The 23,305-nt window shown below is 36.2% G+C and overlaps 2 protein-coding genes across 4 annotated transcripts; one reads left to right on the forward strand and one right to left on the reverse strand.

The window, feature by feature from the left end:
• Window positions 1-6,294: 6,294 nt before the first annotated feature.
• Window positions 6,295-21,129, forward strand: LOC116158562 (oxytocin receptor-like). Of its 2 annotated transcripts, none has more exons than XM_031471360.1 (6): window positions 6,295-6,342; window positions 8,270-8,819; window positions 17,677-17,771; window positions 18,433-18,728; window positions 20,400-20,546; window positions 20,650-21,129. In XM_031471360.1, exons 2-6 carry the CDS (start codon window positions 8,289-8,291, stop codon window positions 20,796-20,798), a joined length of 1,218 nt encoding a protein of 405 aa, XP_031327220.1. In that variant the 5' UTR covers window positions 6,295-6,342; window positions 8,270-8,288; the 3' UTR covers window positions 20,799-21,129. The 2 variants fall into 2 exon arrangements, with proteins under 2 accessions (XP_031327220.1, XP_031327219.1); XM_031471359.1 differs by having other exon boundaries at window positions 6,304-6,342; window positions 20,629-21,126.
• An 895-nt stretch (window positions 21,130-22,024) lies between these two features.
• Window positions 22,025-23,047, reverse strand: LOC116159862. 2 transcript variants are annotated; one of them, XM_031472947.1, is made up of 3 exons: window positions 22,952-23,047; window positions 22,583-22,869; window positions 22,025-22,527 (listed from the first exon to the last, which is right to left on the reverse strand). In XM_031472947.1, the coding sequence occupies exons 2-3, from the start codon at window positions 22,641-22,643 to the stop codon at window positions 22,055-22,057; spliced, it is 534 nt and encodes a 177-aa protein (XP_031328807.1). In that variant the 5' UTR covers window positions 22,644-22,869; window positions 22,952-23,047; the 3' UTR covers window positions 22,025-22,054. The 2 variants fall into 2 exon arrangements, with proteins under 2 accessions (XP_031328807.1, XP_031328808.1); XM_031472948.1 differs by lacking the exon at window positions 22,952-23,047 and having other exon boundaries at window positions 22,583-22,905.
• Between the last annotated feature and the right edge of the window lie 258 nt (window positions 23,048-23,305).

A 23,305-nucleotide genomic window follows, 5' to 3' on the forward strand; every position in this document is an offset into this window, starting at 1 on the left:
TACGCGCTTCCTCGAACTTCGAACTTCACTTTTACACACGAGGCGTAGGGTAAGGGTGTAGTGAGTATGCTGAAGGTGAGTGATTTAGTTTTTCCACGAGTACTGTATAGCATTTTGTTCAATTCTACTAAAAATTAAGTTTATTATGAATCATTTTTATTAGTATTTAATCGTTGTTTATGAAGAAAACATAGTTGCTAGTTTTCGTTATTATGGTTCTCATGAAACCATCATGAAAGAACCAATAATTTATTTGACAATCTGTTAACAAACTATAATTTGATATAAGTTTGAATTAATTGGAATTAGGTCTGATTTTGACATTGTAGTGCGGTAGTATTGGGGTGGTCGAAGAAAGAAATACCAAGTTCTGGATGAAATGCAAACACTCGCTTTCGAATTGAAGAGGCCTCTACGATTGGTTGGAACCTTGTATCTAAAATGGACTTTTCCTTCACCTACCAATCACGGTCGAGTACGGTACAATCGTCCCTTGATGCGACACGATTGTCTTTTTTGCCTGAACGAATCTTGTATGGAAATAGTTGGAATGGGCAAAGCAAACTTTCACATTTGGTACCTAAGTAAAAAACACTTGCTTTCAATGACATGATTGAACAAAACAAGTTTCAAATATCTACCACTTTATAAACACAAATTTCATGAACCCATACAAAATCAACTTTGAATGAATGAAACTGTAAACCTTCCTTTCACGGGTTTTATTACAAGAAACATTTCCCATTGCGACTCAAATTCTAAAGGTTTACTTAGATTAATTTGACACGCAAAAAAACTCTCTCAATGAGACTCTGAACGTAAACTTAGTTACTACTAGTTATTACATTTTACATTCTTATATGGAAGCTGGCATAAATTTGAGTATGTATAGATACATTTGAATATGCAAACGAGTACAAATATACGAAGTTACACCAATTGAATCATTATGTACTATTCGCGAGCGTTTAAATTAATTATTACTTCGTAGAGTTCCCAGACGTCTGTTATTACGCTTATGTTTATTCTACTTATGCCCGGTTTCACAAACGATAATTAACGTGAACCAATGATTAAAAGTATGAATGTTTACCATTATAATATTTTTAGTCACCCAATCATTTTAACAATCGCCGCTTAAAGTTATACTATATTCAAATATCAACGTTTCTTTGTAAGCCGAATCCTAAGACGACTTATTAGAAAGGTATATACATTCTGTATGAAACTCTTTGTATAAGTTATGGCGATCAATTTGAACTAATCTCATCACCGAGGCAAATCGACTGTCTCGTCAAAAACCATGCCTCCCTTAGTCCATACGTTAAACCTGATCGATTCTCATTATTTCTCGTTCAAGTAAACTGCTATCAAACTAATTTACCCGGAGATGGTCGTAATTTTTGTGTATCAATGGCGAAACTCTATTTAACGGACGTGAAAATATCCGGAGTATAAACTGTCCGTGTTAATTTAGGTTACTAATTGGATAGTGCCAATATCCGCCATTTCATAATTAAATTACAATCTTAATTTTTACGTTAAAGGGGCTATCTGAAAAATCCATTCACGCTAATGCATTATTCAGTTAATTGTGTTTCACAAACTTCAGCTTATTTCTATCTATACATATTCTTTGAAGGTATATAGCTGTTAGGTATGTGTGTTAAATTCCTTTGTATTCAAATTAATATTTCGAAAAACTTGTTATTTACTTGTTATCAGTGAAGTTTTAGAGATAATGAGTTGTTATACACGTGAGAAAGTTTTTCAGTTACAAATGTTACGATCGAAAAACTTGAAAAGGTGTTCAAAATTTCCTTCAGTGGAAATCAAAGTTAAGACTTTTGTGGAGATTGAAAGCCTCTAAGTTTCAAATATAGCAGGGTATACATGGAATGAATTCCATCACCGTTGACGTAGCACAACTTCTATCTATGGCTATAGCCATCGGAATCAAACAAAATCTCGATGATGTCGGTTTGTCGGTCCATGTGTACTCATTCTCATTTCCGGCTAAACGGCTGAACCGATTGGAACCCAATTTGCTATACATATTCTTAGACATAATAGGACAGAATCGCCCATGCGCAGGTGCGCAAATGGTATCTGCGCTTGCCACAGCAAATTTTTTTTAGGCAACACATTAGCATTTACATATTAAGGCTGGGATTGCCTGAAAAGAGAAGTACCCATAGTAAAGGACAAAGATTTTTTCGTTAGAATGTGCTGGTACCTAATAATGAATAGCGTAACTACAGCAGTTTTCTATACAAATATTTAAATCATTATACTCTCTTTAAGTGGGCCCCAAACAACACAGAGGGTGCTTTAAAAAAATGCAATTTGATTTGCATAACCACACGACAAGAAGATACAAAACACAAACGCAAGGTCGTTCACGGCTCCCTACAGACTGCTAGGTTAACAAAATTATAATTAGCTCTCTACCGCACATAACTTGAGGAGAATAATGAACCGCTTGTAACGTAACTTATGAAGTAAAAATCGCGTAATTATTGGCATAGGGGACTTTCAAAATTAAGGTCGTAAAATTGGTTCACAAGTGGCGACAGGGGCTTTTTGTTTGGGAGGACTCTCAGTAAAACTCTTGATTCCTTCACTTAATGAAATTCAATGTCATTACGAAGTGTGTTTGTTATACTTATAAGTTATAACGATCCTAGTGCCTATTCAAATAACAGGTAACGAAGACTTTGTAACTAACGAAATGTTATTAGGTACAGTCAAGACGCGTTTTGACTTTTAGGACTTGGAAAAGTTCAACCATATTTTCGTTTTTTTTATATTTTTCTCTGAAACGGTAGGGACATTTCGAATTAGAACAAGCAAAAGCTTTTATGGAGAATGGATTTTTGTCAAAAAGTATAGTAAAAGTTTTTCTTCTTGTAAAGTCAATCCGGAGACATACCTACGGTATACCGATTTTTTTTTAATTTTTTAGCCGTTTATACCTAAATATACATTTGTACCCAATGTCTTACATTCGAGGGATGGTCTTTTGTAAATTAGTAATTGACAGGCAGGGCCGGTTAAACCACAAGGCGAACATAGGCGGCTGCCTGGGGCGCCAAGCTTCAGAGGGCGCCAAAATTAAGTAACATCTTTCAGCGAAAGCGCGTCGGCGGCTCCAAAAAACTTCCCGGTACTTTTTAATGACGCTTCCAGTGTCGGTGGCGAGCGGAGAACGCAGTTTCTCCAAGCTAAAGCTGATAAAGACATTTTTGCGGTCAACAATGTCTCAGAATAGGCTCGTGGACTTGGCAATGATCTCAATTGAATCGAAGGAGGCATGGAATGTAAATTTAGAACAGATAGTCCAGCAGTTCGCGAGAAATAAGGCAAGGAAGATGAATTTTTGATTTTTTATGTGTATATCCCTACCCTAATATCTTTGGATATGCGTTTTTGTATAGGTACCTACATCGCCTACACGTTATGTCGTTATGTTATTATGTATTTGAAGAAAACACAATAAAGTATTTATGAACGCCACTTTCTATTTTTTGCCTGGTACTGGTACCTAGGAATAACCTCCGGAAGGGCGCGCTGAGAACATCTCGCCTAGGGCGCCAAATAGCCTTTCACCGGCCCTGTTGACAGGCTGATTCGAATTCGAGGGCCACCATGGGAATCTCGGGAAATGTAAGAGATAGATATAGGTGGTAAATTTGGCAAAGTTGTGTATTTTGATGCTTAACAAAAACAGTTTTGAAACTGAAATTCTGACTACTTTCGGAGATATCTGGAAAAAACGAGATTTTGAAAATCGTTTTTGTTTTTTACTGAAGTTAATAGTTATTTACAAAGATATTTAATAATAAATGACACATTATTATGGCCACTTTTCTCCCTCTACAAGATGCTACTTTTAAATTTGAAGTTTGACGTTTCGTCTCCGGTTAACTATCACCAACTTTGTTTCTTATGGAAGTAATTTTTACTTTTTGTGTGATTTGATAGAGAATTTTTTTTTGATTTCAAAAATGTACACATCAATGTTTTTAATGCTTGTAAAACATCTTTTTTGCCTTTGTCTTAAGTAACGTACGTAAGTAGTTTCTTGCGTTTTTACGAATTAACGGTATTTCTTATTAAAACTAGATGATGTTACCATCAAGGGTAACTTTGTCAAATGTAAACTACCTATCTCTTACAGTTCCCGAGATTCCCATGGTGGCCTTTGAATTTGAATCACCCTGTATAGGTCAATTATTACACATTACACTAAACTGACTAAACTAATACTAATAATATGTAATAGGTACTATTAATAAAGCTCTTTATTCAATGGTACTATTGAAGTTCAAAAAATTTAATTTGCAACAAGGTATGGATTATAAATTACGGTATTTTAATCTGCAAAGTGCAATAAGCAAAGATAAAGAATAAGGAAAACGGTCAAACAAATCGCATTACAAATAAACACCCACACAAGGTCGCAACTTGCCAGACATCAACAACAATATACAACAGCCCTTTGTTCTAAAAATAACGTAAAATTTTGATATTTGTTATAAAGGAATGTTACCTATCCCCCTTTCTATTATTTATTTCATAAAACGATAGGTAGAGGAGGTTACCTTTTGCAATGAATAGGAAAGAGAAACCAAATAAATTTCGAAGCAAGTAGTTGACAAAATAAAAATATACCAGTGAACGATCTTTTTCTTGCTGTCAGCAAATTCTTTTACAAGCAGGCACTGTTTAACCTTGAAAGAGAATCGCTAAATGATTTAACATAGGCAACTTACATAGCCTGCTAGTTTTTTTTTGCTCGTAAATTTTTGTCTTTTGTTATCCCCATTACACAGTACTAGCTCAACGGTACTAGCCTAGTTACAAAGTAAGAACAACTCCATCGCAAGATAAAAGCGCTTAGGTACCTATTTCATATCTTTATCGTATTTTTTACCTACTTCATGAAACTCTTGGTGGCACCCTCTGTGAGAAAGGAGCTACACTGTTGACCGCGATATTAGTCACAGCTGCGTAGTTTATTTCCGTTTCTCCAGTTTACATGCCCATTTTTCAGAACTTCATTCACCACTTTTTTTATGAAAACTTTTGAGCTTCACATAAATTGCCAAAATATAGATAAGTATTCACGCTACCGATCCCATACATTCGTATTGCTTAAAATGCCCCCTAATTTTTGCAATTAATTCCTAAACTATGAACTCTTTTGACGCATGTTTTCTAGATTTTTTAAACATATATTAATGGACAAAATATCAGTTTATATTGTATGGAAACTATGCTCTGTACATCTATCTACCTAATGCATATTTTTCCGATCATATACACCCCTTGCTTATGGAATGGTGAATGAAGTTCTGAGGCAATGCACACTCCATTGAATTACATGTGCATCACCAGTTGCCTATATTCTCTAAATCCAAACCTTAAGATTGCTAATAAATATATTTTACTCGGTAAACAGATGAGCGAAGGTTGACCTTATGTGCGATCTTGAACTATAACCTAACTTACGTTTCTTCAAATATGACAAATTACAACCAGTTGAGTACCGGTCTACATCTCCGACACGTACACAAGACTCCTCTCCCATTGCATACGCACACGCGTAGTCTTGTAAATGCCTTGTATCGGCGATTCCGCCCAGTACATCGATTCCCGAAGTTAGTCGATATGCTCCGTGATGTGCATGTGATGTGACCGGCTGCGATGACGTCATGATCGTACGCGATAGGGATAAGTTTAAGTTTAGCTGCATTCCCGAATCACAGACAAACTTTATGAACAGACCAATCACAGACAAGAATTGAACTGTCATTTGTCAGTTGTGACATTTGTATCGACACAGCTGTTGTTTTGTTTGAACTTGTTTTGCATTATGGACACTAAAAGAAATAGGGCAGTGACTGACGCCCAGAAGAAACTATTAAAAGAGTTTGTCCGACTGCATGAAAATTTAAGTACGGGCAAATTCAAAGACAGATTTTCATTTAAAGATGCCCAACGTCTTTGGGAGGAAGTTACCCAAAAACTAAATAATGTACCAAATGGGGCAATAAAAGATTGGAAGCAGTGGAGAAAAGTAAGTAACGAAAATACGAAAATTTTGTGTAGGTAAAAGGTTGTTAATTTAACTTATTTTTAGACATGGCAAGATTTAAAAAATAAAGGTAAAAGCAAACTTGCAACGCAAAAAAAAACAGATGGCAAAAAACTGGTGGAGGCGAATCTGAAATAATGGAGTTTACGCAGATAGCGGCAGATATTTTGCATACGATCCCAAGCACAGCTACAGAAGGTATTCCAGGCAGTATTGAAATAGATACGTCTTTTGATTTTGAGGTACGTTTATGTATTTAACATATTGTGGTTTAGAAAATATAAGATCAGAAATTATTAATTGTAACACTTAACATTTTTAAATTAATTATCATTGTTTATGGTTCCCAGTTCCTTCAATACTTGCATGTAGCGTATCAATACATTTCGGTTATAGTATAAAATAAACTAACTACACTAAATTACGATGAAGTTAACAGTACCATTAATTCATCATCTAACTGAATTGCCTCCAGAGGAAATTTCCTGTGAAGTAGATGTGCCAACTGTTGCGAATACTTATGATGAAAATCAACCCAATGCATCGACTGCTATATACCTCCTAAATGAGGTAACTAGTAAATAACAATAATATATTTGTTTTGGGTTTTATCCTCCACATTTGTTTCAGGATCATGCTGGTATAGCAAAGGAGCTTCCTTGTCGTCCAAATATAAACGTTAGAAGATTAACCAAATCTTCCAAATTGGAAAATTCCTTAAAGGTACAACAACATTTAACGAAAAGCTATAAGGAAAATTCCCAAATGTTATCTGAATATTATAAAGTAAAAATTGATTACTTAAGGCACACAAAAATGGTGATACAATACAAACTGAATGTGTGCAAAAAATGCTATCAATGTTGGAGAATTCTCCTGTCCTTAAAAAAGAGAATATGTGACTTGTTCTGTGAGCCTACGAGATGTGATACTACCAGACTGTATATTATGTATACGTATATGATAGTGATAACCATTTTTTTTATTAGTGACCGTGTTTTTTCCTGAATTTAACTTTTCTTATGCTCTTGACAATAAGACTGATACTATTTACCTACGTATTTTATAAATACAATGTGATTTTCCACTTTCTGCAACAAAAACTTTTATTATGAAATGATTTTTATGTTTAATACCTGGACTTTGTTTATACTTATTTTTGTATTGCTTTTGATTCCTTTATTTATAAGACTGGTATGGTAGGTAGTTAAATATTTGTTAAATGTGATTTTTTGTTTATACAAATATCTATAAATTATTTTATATAAGCGGATGTTATTTATTTTTTTTACTGTGCATTTTGGTATTGAAGAATGAACATTGTTTTTTTATTAAATCTTATTTTTGAACATGTTATTAGTTTATCCTATTCTCTAGAATATTTCTAAAATATAATACTAAAGAAGAGACGTGAAAACAACGAACTATGTATGTTTATTTACAATAAATGAGTTTTCTCTATAGAACTTAGTCATAATTGCTTCCCTAAGGGCTCGACCTGCAACTAAATCTTCATTTATTATGTTTTGGTGATCTGCAACGTGTTGACCTTAAAAAAACGTTATCCTCTGGTTCTGATATATTATTTCTTATGCACAAATTGTGTAATGCACAACAAGATAATAGTTATTTATTACATAAGACGATAAAAGTATTTTTTTCCATCGAATGAACGACGTTAATTCACGGGTGGCGTGGCGTAGCCATGAGTGAATTGACTTTCACGACATGATCGGTTCCCCTTATCGCCGTGTATAATACTTTATTTTATAGCAGAAGTCATAGAAATCATTGTAACTTCCGAAAATTCTGTAGATTCAATTTAGACGTGCAAAATAGCAAGGTTAGGTTATTCCGTCGTGTCCATGAAAACAATATTGTATTTTGTTCTGAACTTCATTTTATTTCGTGCGCCACGTCTCATTTTTAATAAGAATGACAATAATTTGTTTTACTTTATATACCCTTGCCGTTAAAGGGATCTGGAGCTAACGTATTAGTTAAAATTTATTGAATTGAATTTATATGGGAATCATGGAGTAGGTATATACTCTCCAGAACACCAACTTACTGTTACGCTATGCTGCTACTAAACTGCAACTTTAAATGTTGTTCATAAGATCCGTGTAGCTACATTAATCCGTTACTGATGTCATTTATTTTTTGCAGGTAGTTTCGAAACAAATGCATGCTCATGTTAGTGGAACATATCGTCATGAATGGAACGATTGAAAATATCACAAGATCGGGACCAACCGTTGATGTTGAGAACACAACCGTGGACAGAGATGAAAACTTGGCAAAAATAGAAATTGCAACTCTTGCGATTATATTCCTCGTCACGGTTTTGGGAAACGGAACGGTTCTACTCGCGTTATGGACCCGAAGAAGGTACGCCGGAAGAAAGAAGCTGTCAAGGATGTACTTCTTTATACTGCACTTGAGCGTCGCCGATTTGATTACGGCGTTCCTAAGTGTGCTTCCGCAGCTGGGTTGGGAGGTGACCTACAGGTTTAACGGCGGAGTCGTTTTGTGCAAGGTTGTGAAATTTGGACAAACGCTTGGACCTTACCTGAGTGCTTACATTTTGATGGCAACGGCGATCGACAGGCATCAAGCGATCTGCTATCCGTTAACGTACTGTTCGTGGACCTCGCGAAGGTCCAAGGTAATGGTTTGGTTGGCGTGGGCTGCTAGTTTAACCTTTTGCATACCTCAGGTAGGAACATTTTTTTAATGACTTTGTGCACGTGTTTCGACATTTACTGACCATTTCGACGAGGTTATACCTCTGATACCATTGATTTTCTTCACTTGATTCCTTTCTTTTTGTTGTAGTAAAAATAAGCTTTACACTGTACCGGCTTTCAGTATTGAAAGATGAACATATGTTTCGTTGTAAAAATTTCTTATCACCAGATGTCTGTTATCTCAAATGAACAGGCTGAAAAATATTTCAATCATTTTCTAAATGCCTAGGTCGAGGCCTAATTAATAAAAAAGAGAAAAAGAAAAAACACACAGATAAATGAAGCTCAAGCTCTACTACATGTTTTTGAAAAAAAAAGTCCACGGGCTACACTTTAAATTTTAAGTTAGCAATTGCTCGGAATATTTTTTATTTAAATTTAAACGGCTTGAAGTCAACAATTTCCGCCAGAACTTTCAAATACAGCAAGGCATTTCCATGTTGTACGGGCAGTAATAACCAACCATTAAAGCAAAATCGTTGAAATTCATATAAACCTTCTCTGACCTCTTCATTTCTACAGGGTGGTACATACAGTATGTAAAAAAAAATTGTGGTAGAACGGATGAAAACAAGCATTTTTTCCAAATAAACCGAGGGTTCAACGTGTTGCGTTTGGGAGCCACCCCTGGAAAAGTGGTGAAATTTGCATTTCTTTTTTAATTTTTTTCGCAGCGGATCGGTCTTTCCGAAGTAAAGTTTTTGACTTTATCTTCACACGCGAGAAAAGGCCGTCCAATTGCTCGTTCTAATTTGTCAGAATTTTTCTGTGTCTAGAGCAATGACATACAATAAATAGACTGCGCGTGTCCAAGATAAGCACGGATACTGCAGGTGAGAGAGAAGGGAAAACTAAGAGGGCAAAGTGTCTCTTACGGTTACGCATCTGATTGGCTCTTTCAATTTAATTTGAATGAAATTGCGATCGCTTATGTTGAAAGAACCAATCAGATGCGTAACCGTAAGAGTTGCCCTCTTAGTTTTCGCTTCTCTCTCACCTGCAGTATCCGTGCTTAGCATTAGCACGAGCAGTTCATTTGTTATATGTCGATGGTCTAGAGCAGGTTTCACGCACTTTATTACGCGTACGCGGGAACGCCAACATATTCAATAAATTCCCATTGCGCATAGTTCTCATCGCTCTTCAATTTGTCAAAACTAATGTCTTACCAGTGCGACACACGTTAAAAATTACTTTCGCAATTGACGGACGAAAAACAACCGGAATACTGGAAATTTCTTTTACTCTTGATACGATATTCCCAACATCTGTTCTGGGCCAATAGCCGATGGAAAGTCGAGGTTCTGGACTTGATAAGGTATTACACTAATACGAAGGGTAGCTGATTATATTGCATGTACAGTCGTGGTCAGAAGTAATGTCCTCCCTCAAATATCTCAACTGCAGACAAAGTAGTTCCTCCATGATTTAGTTCAATATCATTTCAATCTTAGGGACTTTCCCCGTTTTGGAAAGAAGCCCAAAATTCACAGTGGATCTGGTACATTTGTTATGTGCTAAACTTGAGGTAATCCAGGGACATTACTTCTGACCAAAACCGTACATTTTGTATGAGAGTGCAGGGTGTGTTGCTTATGCTTATATTAAGGCATGAAAGGCAGTAGGCAGCAATGCAAACGACTCGTTGAGTAATTATTCAGGAACACTGAGCCGCGATTCTGTGGTAGAACTCAATCATTTTGGAAAACCGTGAGTTTATCCTTTGATACGGCCCTTATCGAGTTTAGTAGCAATTTGACCACAGTTTATTCAGATTATTTTATTCAGATGAGCTACGAAAAATTGGTTCCCTGATTCACGACTTAATTAATATCTTTACGCATTAATGCCCGTTTGCATCGACAAATTTAAGCGGAACTTAGCTTTAAGTGTAGCTTAAAATCCATGGCAACCATTGTCTCAATAATCGTTGCCATGGATTTTAAGCGACGCTTAAGCTAAGCTCCGCTTAAATTTGTTGGTGCAAACGGGCATAAGCTTTACAAAATAATGACAAGAGCTTTTAATTTTCCAGTTTATTGCATGCCATTTATTGTGTTAGTATAACATGTCATTTGACTATTCTGGAACGCCGGCACGTTTTCTAATTGCCCAAGGCGCAGGTATTTTTACATCTTTGTGTGGATTGTAAATGAAAAAGCTCCGTTCCAACTTAATTAAATAATAAACCTAATTAACTCTTATTGTGTCTTTAATTTACCTTGTCTCTGTGTCACTTCAAATAAAAGAACTGTGCTTTTCAGTACATATACAATGAAATTAGCTCCCGGCTTCAATAAATTTGCATGACATGTTGCAGATGCGATCTGCCTTTAAAATTTACCTTAATTTTTTTTTTCATTATATTTATATTTTATGATCAATTTTGTTAACGATAAAATTCTAAGGAAAATGGCTGTGCTGTTAGGAGTTTGGCAGTGGTCTAAAGAAATTTTATCGGGTGTATTTTACCGAGTTCAAAGGTGGATACAGAAGTAATTAAAACCCGATCTCAACATTTATCCTTAGCACCGATTTATTTTACGAGTTTATCGTAACTTTATAAAATATGGATTGCTCCCTGGTAATTAACCCACAAAGTGGCTTTTAGAGAGACCTTTGATGTAAAATTGTTCAATTTTCCAGCAATATATAAAATATCAGGGAATGGACCAGGAGACCTCGAACCGTCCCACAAAGGCCAAAGCAATTTATTAGTGCTGATGTTCTGAAATCCATCGTAAAAAGTAAACATCTCTGTCTATAAGTAAGCTGTGTATATTGAAAAGAAAGGCTTTGACCCACATATTTTCGATGAAAAATGCGTGGGATTAATAAATTAGGGAAGCAAAGCCAGTAAGCGACAAAAAAGAAGAAGAAAGTTGAAGGCTTCGAAAACATAAAAATAAAAAAAAGGTTGAAGTAGGTATTGTTGGATATTTTGTAATCCGTAATACGCATAGGAAAGTGTAATTTCCGGCGCGTTTGAATCTGGAAACTACAATCAGTATCGATCATGTTCTCGGACGTTAACCGAAATTAGTTTCATTCTAATTTTTCGCTTCGAGCATTTTGTTTTCAAACTTTAAGGGAAATTGAAAATTACAGGGAAATCACAACAGTGGTCAGGGTAGCGAGAAAGTAATCTGCTTTGCTCAAAACACAACCGCATCCTGAGGTACTAGTTCTGACGTTTTCCGCGCGGATTGAGACCACACTGTTTCATCCAAACGATTTTTGTTTCTTTGAGCGTATCTATTCACACGCAACCGCGTGAACTCAAATCCGCTCAGTAGCCGCGTGTTTACCGCCAAATAATTGCTACCAGTCGTAAACCGTACGAAGCTGTTTAAGTTGCATCAAACAGAAGTGTTTACTTAGACCACTAAATCTGTGCGGTACAGCTATTTGGCAAAGATGAAGGTTTGTGACACAGAGTTTGTCATAGATATAAAAGTGAAGACTGTTCAAACAAAATAAAAAGAAAAACCTAAACAAATTTAATGGGTCTATTTCCCAGCCCCCAGCGTAGATGAAGAAGTAATGCGGCCGGCGACGTAGCAGGACGCGCTCGCTTCAATAGGATATACACATTTTCGTTTGGGCCGACCTAGCGTTCCTTTTAACTCGTCCAAAACAACTCGATTAACCACAAGGAGTCACGATTAAACAAACGCAAAATGCAACAAGAGAAAAAGACTCGTTTAACATCCGTCTCTTCTATTTAACAACTCTTCCCTTTCCTTAACTTCCACTCCTCCCATAGTAAAAAACATCGTCTTCGAAAAATAAAACCGCACCTGTATTTTCTTAACGGCGATAACACATCCATATCTCAAAATTAATTAGCGTACGCAGCGATAACAACTCTTATCGCAACGACAGGAGAGAAACGTTTTATAATAACGACCTACTGTAGTCTTTTTAAGTGCGGCTCATAGAGCTCCTGTGTTGTGATCGGGTGCGGCGGAAAAGACGGCGGGGGCGACAGGTACGGTTGCGGTTGGTACAATGGAGAATTTAGCCATCGCGGTTGGCACCTGTTGTAATTGCCTGGATCTTTTCTTCGACTTCTTGTGTCTCTTTTTGTGGTCATCTGTCATCATCGTTCCTCGTCTGAGAAGGACTTGTAAGTTCCAGCAAATTTCGAGAAGGAAAAGGGAATTGGCCACGGCTAGCCAGGGGAAACGGGTCTTCTGGTGATACAAGTCACGCCAGAAAGTAAATAAAAATAAAATAAGAATACAACCTTTGTGTATCCTCGGGCAAGGAATCTACATATACAGAGTGGCCCAACGAGAAGTATACAGAGGGCTAAGTCACCTTGTATTAAAATTTTTAAATTTTAGTACAAGGTTTAAATTGTGCAAAAAATAACATATAACTTTAAACACACAACATTTATTTCAATAAATGCTCGAATTGCCTTCCGCCTGCTTCCATGCAATAATAAAGATTTGCTTCCAAACGCTACCGTACATGTTGCAAGATTTCAGGGGTAATCGCTCGAAATTGTTGAGTTATACAATAGTGTATTCTATTCTTACACTATGGTTATACGTGCTCGCAACCCTTGTAATGTTCCGGGCGGAGTAGCATACACTTTATTCTTTAGATATCCCCACAAGAAGTAATCTAAAGGACTTAAATCAGGAAAAAAAACCATTTCAAATGCGAATATCTCCGAAACGAATCAAAAGAATTTAAAAAGCAAAGCAGATTAATAATCACGATTAAATTGGCTTTCAAATAATGTGCCATTTGCCATAGGATTCCATTTAAAATTTTAGGGGTTAAGCTCCCTACGTAGAGGGGTGAAGACTTGGGTTCGTGATTTGTATTCCAAAAGTTGTCCCCCTCCAATACAAAATTGACGTGTTCGAGGATTTTTCGAAATTTCTAAATTTAATACCCTAAAAGCCCTCTGTATACTTCTCGTTGGGCCACTCTGTATACAATATTACATTGCATAAAACAGTAAATAAATTACTAATTCTGTGCAAGATTACACTTAACTAAATGCAAATGATCAGCAAAGCTGCATACTTAGGAGCTATAAGTAACTTAATCTAATCTCATTTACAGACAGGAAAATAAACACATTAACTAACGGAGTTACCTTGTGTTAACAGTAACAGGAAAGGCAAAGATAAATGTAAATTGTAATTACGTAAACATCCGCAACTTTTATATTCAATATAGCAAGATAAACTAACGAGAAAAGCAATTACCAACAGGTTACCTGCACGTTTGCAATTGCGATTGTTCGATACAATGTAATAGATCAGTTTCAGCTAATCGACAGGTAGCAATCTTCAATTCGAAAGCGAGTGTGTGCATTTCATACAGAACACGGTACTTTCTCAATACGATTACGTCAATGCTCGTAACGTACAAAGAAAAATATATCCTAAACTAGAAAATGCAAAAAATCAGACCTAGTTCCAATTAATTCAAGCTTATGTACCCAATAATAAATGGGTTTAGGATTGCGATATAGGTAAAACAAAGATAGGTAATTTAAATAAAGCATATGCCATAACCTAGAAAGAAACGGGTTAACAAAAAGGAGTTTTATGAAAATAACTTTACCTAAAGAGGATACAGCCACGGTCTCATTCGCGTAAAAACGCTTAGATAATTCATTTAAACAATTTTATCGTGATGGCTCTGGAATTTTACAATATATCCAAATCTTTTGCAAAAGTTAGAACTTGTCAACTTGGCAAAAGTGATATTTTTCGCAAACCACTGATAAAACTACTCCGCATCCACTAAGCATTCTTTTTATACAGCAGAATTCTTCAGTTATCTGCAAAAACGCAAAATTCAGATATTGAAATTAGTTATTAGAAAGTGACAAGCGATAACTGCAAAACAATTTTTTTTATTCTGGGTAAAATAATAACATAAGTAAAGTAAACGGTAAATGTTTTTAAGGGACACCAGTTCCGTATGAAAGAATTATGAAGCACGTCTATAATGTAACGTTTTATATCTTGCACGCACACGAGAGAAGTAGAAATGTTGGGACTGCCAATTCATCGGTAATATGAGTATGCTATGAAAAAGATGTCTTAGGTAGGGATAAATAGGTAGTTCAACTGAGTCAAAGATTTTATTTTCAAAGAATATAATATGCAATAACTCAAAAAAATGCCCTTCCGATAACCATTACTCCAGCTCTCGATATTTTGAACGCATTGTACTGCATTTATTACTCATGAAAAGAATTTTAAAGTTCATAACGTACGCGGCAGCCAGTGACATGCGACAAGTCACGAAAAATGTCAAGGAGAATAAATTCCGCCAGTTTCAATTAAAAAATACTTCAACTTTTCAAGTAACGAAATTTGTTTAATTTTTAGTAACCGGAAACGTACGTATGAGAGATATTTCAGGCCCACTCGTAATTGTAATTACACCCCTGGGTATGAATGCATATCTAATTACATGACCACAAAGAATCAGAAATGAAACAAAGTGTATTATTAAATTTCATTTGAAGTTAGAATTTGGCTAATAATTCGAAAGGGCGTTCAGTCATAGCAACGGGCGTTCCTTTCTTAATTACATTGGGTATCCTTTGATCTCACTTCGTTGAAATTTTTTGTCAAATAAATAAATTTTGAAATAATTACGTTCATATTTCCTTGCGCCCTCCCTGTTGGTTATTTTTTACTAATTTTTTTTCTTAAGTCGTTAATGCCGTTTCTCTTCGGAGCCTCCAATCGTATGAATTTAGTTCTGCAATAGTTTACTGCCCGTGACGCAGTAGAATATCAGCCTGATTTCCTTTCTGTACCGTACAAGGGGGCTTCGATAACAAAGAATTGGATTGTAAGTGGACTGTAATTATGAATTACTTCCAAGGCCTTGTTTATGCTGGGAATGAAAGAATATAGACACATAAATAAACGTGTTTATTATCAAAAATACAAAGTAAATGAATTTCTATTGAACATGGTTGACGTAGGCACGACGGCTACTAGAATATGGTAAAGTTACGAAGGGATAATGTAAACAAAGGAACTTACGTGTTGTTTCGAAGTCCATTAACAACGAAGGCGATGTTGCAATGGCGAAGGTTGCTCTTCTATTCTACGAAGTTGTCGAATTTGTCGATTTTGTTACAACGAAATCTTCTTATTGATGTGCGGTGCTTTGACGTTCTGCTTGTTAATAACGATGTTGCGAACTGCACGGCGACATCTTGACCCGTTGTGGATCGATCAAGATCTATATGCGAACGACGAAGGCTAATCGGCCATTGATTAACGGCGACTTCTCAACTTAGTTTAGTCGATGGCTTCTAAGCGAAGAATGGGACGAATTCTGCGCGACGAGTACACATATTGCGCTTCTGCGGCTCATGCGCGCACACGTAACAAATAGGAATATATACAGGCAAGGCAAAACGGTTATGTACAGGGTATTTTCATTAAAGGACAAACGAAAGGATATTTTATTCTAGTTTGGGGACGCAACACTTTCAATACAATAACAATCGCAATAAAATTTAGGAGAAATCATTAGTATTCACGTGTGTGGTTTGCAATGCATGTTTTGATATGTCTAGGTAATAAAGAACTCGCTTGAAATTGATTCACAAACTCTTTCAGCCTGAAAGTTTCTTGAGGAATTAGGCTTTAGCTCTTATTTGCGCCTACCGCTATTTTCGGCTCAATTGCGCCATCCGCAATATTTTTGTATTAATTATGGAGAATTAAAATACGTATTTGGTTTATGCAGAAAGAAAAGGTGGTCGGACGGTTACTATAATTTTAAAACGTGAATATTGCGAAGTGTTGCCGTATTAATAAGGAAGCGAACCTTTTCTCGTGTCGGTGCATATTTGGATTTAGGTGTACACGTTTAAATAAATTGTTACTACGAAAGCGTTTGGGTCTAGGGTGCAAAGCATTCCATTGCTCTATATTTGTAGTGCGAAGTCGTCAGATATTTTGTCTTTTTCTCCATGTTAACAAACGTAACTAACTTAACTCAACATTTCTTTACAGTCTTTTCATTTTATTCGTAAATTGTAGTGGTATAAGTTCAAAATTTCTTTGAAAAAGAGCAAATTAGATTTTTTTAAATATGCTTATTTCATATCGGATTTTATGGTACTTACCACCTATTGAACTTGCACTCAAAATGTCAAACTTCGCATACAAAATATGCTATAGATACCATTTGAGTTGTCTACTAAAGTATCCAATGCTATATGTGGTCCATTTAAAAAGAAACTGTACATACATATATATACGTATCCCCTGAAATGAACACTAGAAATAGCAGCTCTTACTGTGTGACATCCTACGTCAACCATCAGCAGTAGTCTAGCCAAATGTAGAAATGTTAAATAATATATAAAATAATTCTGCATCGACCGGGAATCGAACCCGGGTCGGTCGCGTGGCAGGTACAACGATTAGACGAACGACAACGAAGACGACTAGCATCTTTAATAGATATGGATTTCTGTTTACACAAGTGCTTAGAACAAACGTTTGTTCGTTTAATAGATTCGTTCTGGATTTTATTCTCCTTTAAGTTCTGAGGCAGCAGAGCTTCATTTAACATTAAATCCGATCGGGACCTACCTTTACAAGTACGTAGTACGTTTCCTTGAACGCCTTGTTTATTTGATTAACCCCATTATCATTACTCGGCAAACTACTTTACTTTTTGCTGTACCTAACGACTTAATGAAAATACTTTTCATAACGTCTACTAATTGGACGTATTTTAATTTGCTGTAATTTGGTGTAAAAAGTGTATATCTTTAAATATTCGTAATTTTTACAATTTTTATTGTTTCAGTTGACGATTTTTGCTTACCAAGAAGTGGGCCCTGGTGTATATGATTGCTGGGCTACGTTTCCACAACCGTGGGGTGCAAAAGCTTACGTAACTTGGTAAGTAATTAATTGTTAAAAAATAGAGTGTTTCGCAAATATAAAACGCCCTAAGGTTGTTCAATGTAACGTCGTATACAATTTGAGTAGTACAATTCTACAAAAATTTTCTGACAGTTGTTCTACATCTCACAGATTTATTTCGCCCCCTGGTAAACTTAATTTGTATATGACGCACACGCAGAACTTTACTACAAAACAAAGACATTCATTTCCTGTTTCTGAAACTTTCACAATTTTTCGACGTTATGCTCCTAGGGAAATTGTACAGATGGCACAGTATACCTACATTAATTCTAATTTGTTTCGAGCATTCTTAGATAAGAAAAACAGATGGCGAGAATGGTGGAGCTTGCGTGAATTGCAATTGTCTCTAAACGATGCTCAAACAAATGGGATACTAGAAATGTAGATAATTGGATAATCGTTGCCCAGTACAATAGATTTTCAAATGTTTAATTTAAATTTAGCGCACAGCTGTATCTTGCCCCAAAGCTTAATAGTCGGTAACCCATAAATTATTCCTTACTTTCGGAAAACTTGCCGTCTGTTGAAGGGCTATGCGTACGTCAATGAAATTTCGAAACAATTTAAGTGTAATAATTCACGGATTCTCAGTTGCAAGCAACTTGGTTAACGAATCATTGGTTACTTCTTGCAGGTATGGGATCTCCGTGTTCATTGTACCTCTATTAGTATTGATCGTAACTTATAGCTGCATTTGCCGCGAAATATGGCGAAGTTCCGCAGGTGAATTGGGTCAACGCCAAAGGCAGAATCACCAACCGAAACCGTTACCGGGAAAGAAGGGGCCGTTAATTTCGCGAGCAAAAATTAACACCGTGAAGCAAACCGTCGCGGTTATAGTTATGCACATTGTTTGCTCAACTCCATTTATATCGGCTCAATTGTGGGCGACTTGGGATCCACTAGCAAGTGAAAGTCCATTTTTAGAGGGTAAGTATATGCTGTAACGATGCCATTAAATTAAATTGAAAACAGAATATGTCTAATTCCCCTATTGTATTTAAGTATCATATTGTTACAAGTAAAAATGAATTACGCCAGTAACTTATTTATTAATGGATGAACGCCAAGTGAATTGTCATAACGCCTTACGCCTCACTATCCCCCAATGAATGCCACTCGCCGGCTACTTTTCTACAATTTGTGGCAGGGCACAAATTTTGATGACTTTCAGGGCGGATGGTGGGCAATTTGAGCATTAAAAACAGTTGTAATGAAAAATGTATGCTTACTTTACTGGACGTTGGCAAAGTCAGGGGGTGTCTTTTATACCTGATTGTACCAAGATGGTGGAGTATGGCTTTCGACTCACTCACAGTTTTAGAAATTCATACTTCGATTTAATTGGTTGGAGTATCTTCAAGCAGCTAAATATGAACCAGTTTTTTCTAAAGGGGCGATGTTTAAGTTATAAATTTCAACGCCAATAAATTTTCATTATGATCATAAATCGTGCCTAGACAAAATTGGATTATAACTAAAGCAATAACAGGAAAAACATACATTTCGAACGTATCTGAATATTATTTAGTCTGTTTATTATAAATAACAAACGAACGGCAGTGCTGGTAAAGTCGTTGCCAATGAATGACTGTTTGTTTTAAGATGCACAATAAATTGTATGTCTGTGATCTTAAATCAAGAAACGTATTAATGTCCTTCTACAATGACAAGTGCTTGGAACAACAAAAGAATCTGTTTGTGTTTGGAATGTATTAATACGTAGTTGCCAATTATATGCATTTATAACAAAAAAATTATTAAACTGCAATATTCAGAGAGTTATACAACTGTAAAAAAACGAATCTTACAAAGTTACAGTGTTTATGCAGGAAATATATTTTGCGGAACTTACCTTCAGAGCTAGCGTATATTTTAGTAAAAGTACTGTCACACTAACTACAACTGCAGGATGCCCGATTGGGAATTTACCATGTTTATTACAAGCCGATGGGTTCAGTCGACAGATCCCAGTATGGTTTATCTGTCTCCTTCTTTTCCTTTGTAGCTTGATATTTTCATTTTGTTCATCATATTGAATGAGGCATATTTAATACTACGTAAACAGGGCGGCTGCCGAAAATTGGTTTAATTAGAAAATAGAATTTATCTCTTTTGGATTGATTACTATATCTGCCGGAGTTTTATACCGATGGAAAGTTCTAGGTTAGGAATACCTCGTGCTTTCTGAAGGGTATAGTAATAGGCTTCGGTCGGGTAAGAATAGGAACGTTTTGTATGATAATTGTTATAGTAATATGCACAGGGAAGTATAACAAACAAAACTAAGGAATCTTTACTTTTGTAAAAGCACGAATTAACGTTTAACGTAGTCTCATTAAAATAGAAGCAGTTTACAAGTAATTAATGTGTATAGACCCGCATTATAATTCCGCGTTTCTCATCATTAAGCTGAAATTTATACACTCGCACGTAAACTTCTGTTATAAATTTTAGGCTCTAAATGACCCTCTCATGTGCTCCATATTAAAACGTAATGCAGTTCGTGCCTTAGTACATATTAAATTTCCATCACGCAATGAAAATTATAATGACGCCTTTAAAATAAATACTAACTATAACAATGTTATTTTATTACAGGACCTGCTTTCACCATACTAACCCTTCTATACAGTTTGAATAGCTGCGTTAACCCATGGATATATTTAGCGTTCAATCGAGAATTGCCGCGGCTGCTCTTACGACACTACACTGCCTCAAATAAAAACTACAGGACAACGGAAACAGGTACTGCTTCAATTTCTCTCTCTCCCCCTTTCTTCATTCTTTCAAAAAGACGAATAAAAATAATCGATGTAACATTGAACAGGTAACAGCAGTAATTCTTCAGGTGTCGTCGAGACAACGTCTCTTAGACCATTTACAAGATGGTCACTTTGTAACAATTCAAGGAATGCGAAATCCTCCGGCAGACCACTTCAGCGTCACTACGGGGCCCAGTATAATGCACGTCGGTGGGTAGTAACGACGGCCACATGAAGATTACAGTTAAGTGAGTTTTGTGATTGCGAACCTTCAGGTTCGTCATCATTCGGCGATCCCGTCACCGAACTCACTGACGTAGAAATCGAATTCGAACCAAAAATCAAAGTTTGTGAATCTGTGATGTAAAGATACTGACTACCAAATCATAAAAATAATAGGTTATATATTTTATATTTTTACTTACATAATATTATGTACGGTGTACAGGTATTTTTGGTACTTACGAGACGTATTCAATTTTTAACAACGATTAACGAATTTTAAGGTAGAATAATATTGCTCCTAACGTTAATATGTATTCAATTTAATGTTAGATATTAAAAACCATTATTTTTCTGTTGTTTTACAATTTTTTGGCTTCCCTTTCCCGAAAACTACTTTTGTAGATGTACTTGCAGATTTCCAAAAAAAGTTCCCTCGGAGTCTTCCAAAGGTAAGTCAGTTCCTCGAGGAAAAATACGTCTTTGAATAAAACCCAAGCAGGTAAGGAAGTTGAATGAACTGTGAAGTATATTGAAGCTGGTGGGACGATTCTCGAGATGCGATACTAAACTAAGGGTTCCTGGTTCGAATCCGGGTTCGGGTATGCTCTGTAAATGTAAAGGGGGTTGGGTTGGCTGAAACCCCGCCCACTCAAAAATAGAGGCATAAATAAAAATAAATCTTTACGCATTCATCATTTTTACAACATACCTTAAGCCTTAAAGGGTTGATTATGTCCCACCAGATCCGCAACCGCTTGTAAAACGAACTTTTGAAGACTGTATTAGTTTTAATTTTATTCGAGGTGCCTACATACAAAATTTCATTTTAATCTTTATATATATAAAAGGGACGTTGGTGTATGTTAGTTAAAAACGCGAAAACGGCTGCACTGATTACGACAAAAATTTATATATGTACTATGGGAGTTGTGAGCCGTGTACATCTCGAATTTGACGTTTGTACGACAAACAGTACTATCACCTCAAGTGCAGGTGTTCAATAACACTAGGCAACAAAGTTTACACGATAGCTAAAAATAGATCTGTTTCGGTTTGCGTTCTAAAAATAGAACTGTGACAAGATTTACCTATTTCGTTTGCTAAGTGGGGTCTCGAATATAAGATTTAAAATTGAAACCACCACACACTCAATTTAAATTGTTTATTTTGTTTATTACATGGAAATGTATAAAGTATGTACTTATGTATTATAAAGATAACCTAATTACCTAATCAGCTACCTAATTATAATTACATATTATAGATTCACTCTGGGTTTGCTTCCGAATCCTGTATTTGCGACAATTCCGAATCCGGTTTTTGCGAATCCTGTATTTGCGACAATTCCGAATCCGGTATTTGCGACAACAAATTGTCTACATCATCATCATCGTTGGATGAAAATGATAACGGATTAGATGATGACTTTTTTGACGGCGAAAGTGATGTCATTGTGGATGGGGTTGAGGCACTGAACGATGAACACTCAGCTTCCAGTTTTCGTCTTTTTCTCCGTTCGATAGCTTCCATTTTTTTCGCCTGAATTTTTCCTGCCATTTGCATTTGTCCAGCTCTTTCGCCCCTTATCCGTTTGCTGTTTTCCACCGTATGTCCACATATTTCGCAATATCTGTTTATCGCGCAGATATAAGCAGTACACACCGAACACCGCAATACCGACGCTGACTTTACTTCGTGCGATAATATAAATGGGAATTTATCACATTTGCTACAGCGATCTGTAAAGAGTAATAATAGATATTACATAGTAACATGTTATTATATTATGCATACCCAATGGACGATCAAACTCCAGTTGTCTCCTTGCCCCACAATAACTGCAAAAACGGTCCATCGTTTTTTATAATATTTTTCACTTTAATTACAACAGAGATCTAACGCCAGGCACCGGGACCACTGGACTGTTGCCGAATGCCGATATGTCGAAGTAAAGTAAAAGCTTAAAAAATTGTTCGGGGGTGAAGTGTGACAGTTTATAACGTCAACGTCAACGGCAGTCTCAAGTGCGCCCGACCGCCTGCCTGTAAACATTACTGCCATCTCAAGGGTACGTATTCGTTCTAAAAATAGAACTGGTAGACGGTCTCAGTTCTGAGGTTCGCAGTACGGTTAGTACTGAGTACGGTACGGGTTGTTAATTACATTTGGTTTGAATCGAGCGCAATGCCGCGACGACGTTCAGATATTGGTCGCCGTACACGACAAATAAATTACGTCCGTCACGCACGGTCCCGAAGAACAGAGGAGGAACATGCAGCAGAAAATGAACAAGTTAGAAATCACAGTTCACGCGTCCGTGAAAACATTACACAAGAACAACGCCAAATGCGAAGTGAAGAACGACGTGTTGCGTATCGACGAGTAAGATCAGCAACACGTGCCACTAATCGAATGACATTTCTACGGCTTGCATTCGACTATGATCCAACAATTGATTATAACTCGCATCGCAACATTGATATTGGTAATATGGATAAAGTGTGTGCCCATTGTCAA

The sequence above is a fragment of the Photinus pyralis genome, unplaced genomic scaffold (assembly GCF_008802855.1).
Source record: "Photinus pyralis isolate 1611_PpyrPB1 unplaced genomic scaffold, Ppyr1.3 Ppyr1.4_LG1, whole genome shotgun sequence".
NCBI classification, from domain to species: domain Eukaryota; kingdom Metazoa; phylum Arthropoda; class Insecta; order Coleoptera; family Lampyridae; genus Photinus; species Photinus pyralis.

Excerpts from the sequence above, each read along its gene's own strand:
- LOC116158562 (XM_031471359.1), top strand. The coding sequence starts at position 8,289 with ATGCTCATGTTAGTGGAACATATCGTCATGAATGGAACGATTGAAAAT. Across the intron at positions 8,820-17,676 it reads TAACCTTTTGCATACCTCAG|TTGACGATTTTTGCTTACCA; the intron begins GTAGGAACATTT and ends TTATTGTTTCAG. Across the intron at positions 18,729-20,399 it reads TGAAAGTCCATTTTTAGAGG|GACCTGCTTTCACCATACTA; the intron begins GTAAGTATATGC and ends ATTTTATTACAG.
- LOC116159862 (XM_031472947.1), bottom strand. The coding sequence starts at position 22,643 with ATGGACCGTTTTTGCAGTTATTGTGGGGCAAGGAGACAACTGGAGTTT. Across the intron at positions 22,528-22,582 it reads GGAGTTTGATCGTCCATTGG|ATCGCTGTAGCAAATGTGAT; the intron begins GTATGCATAATA and ends TACTCTTTACAG.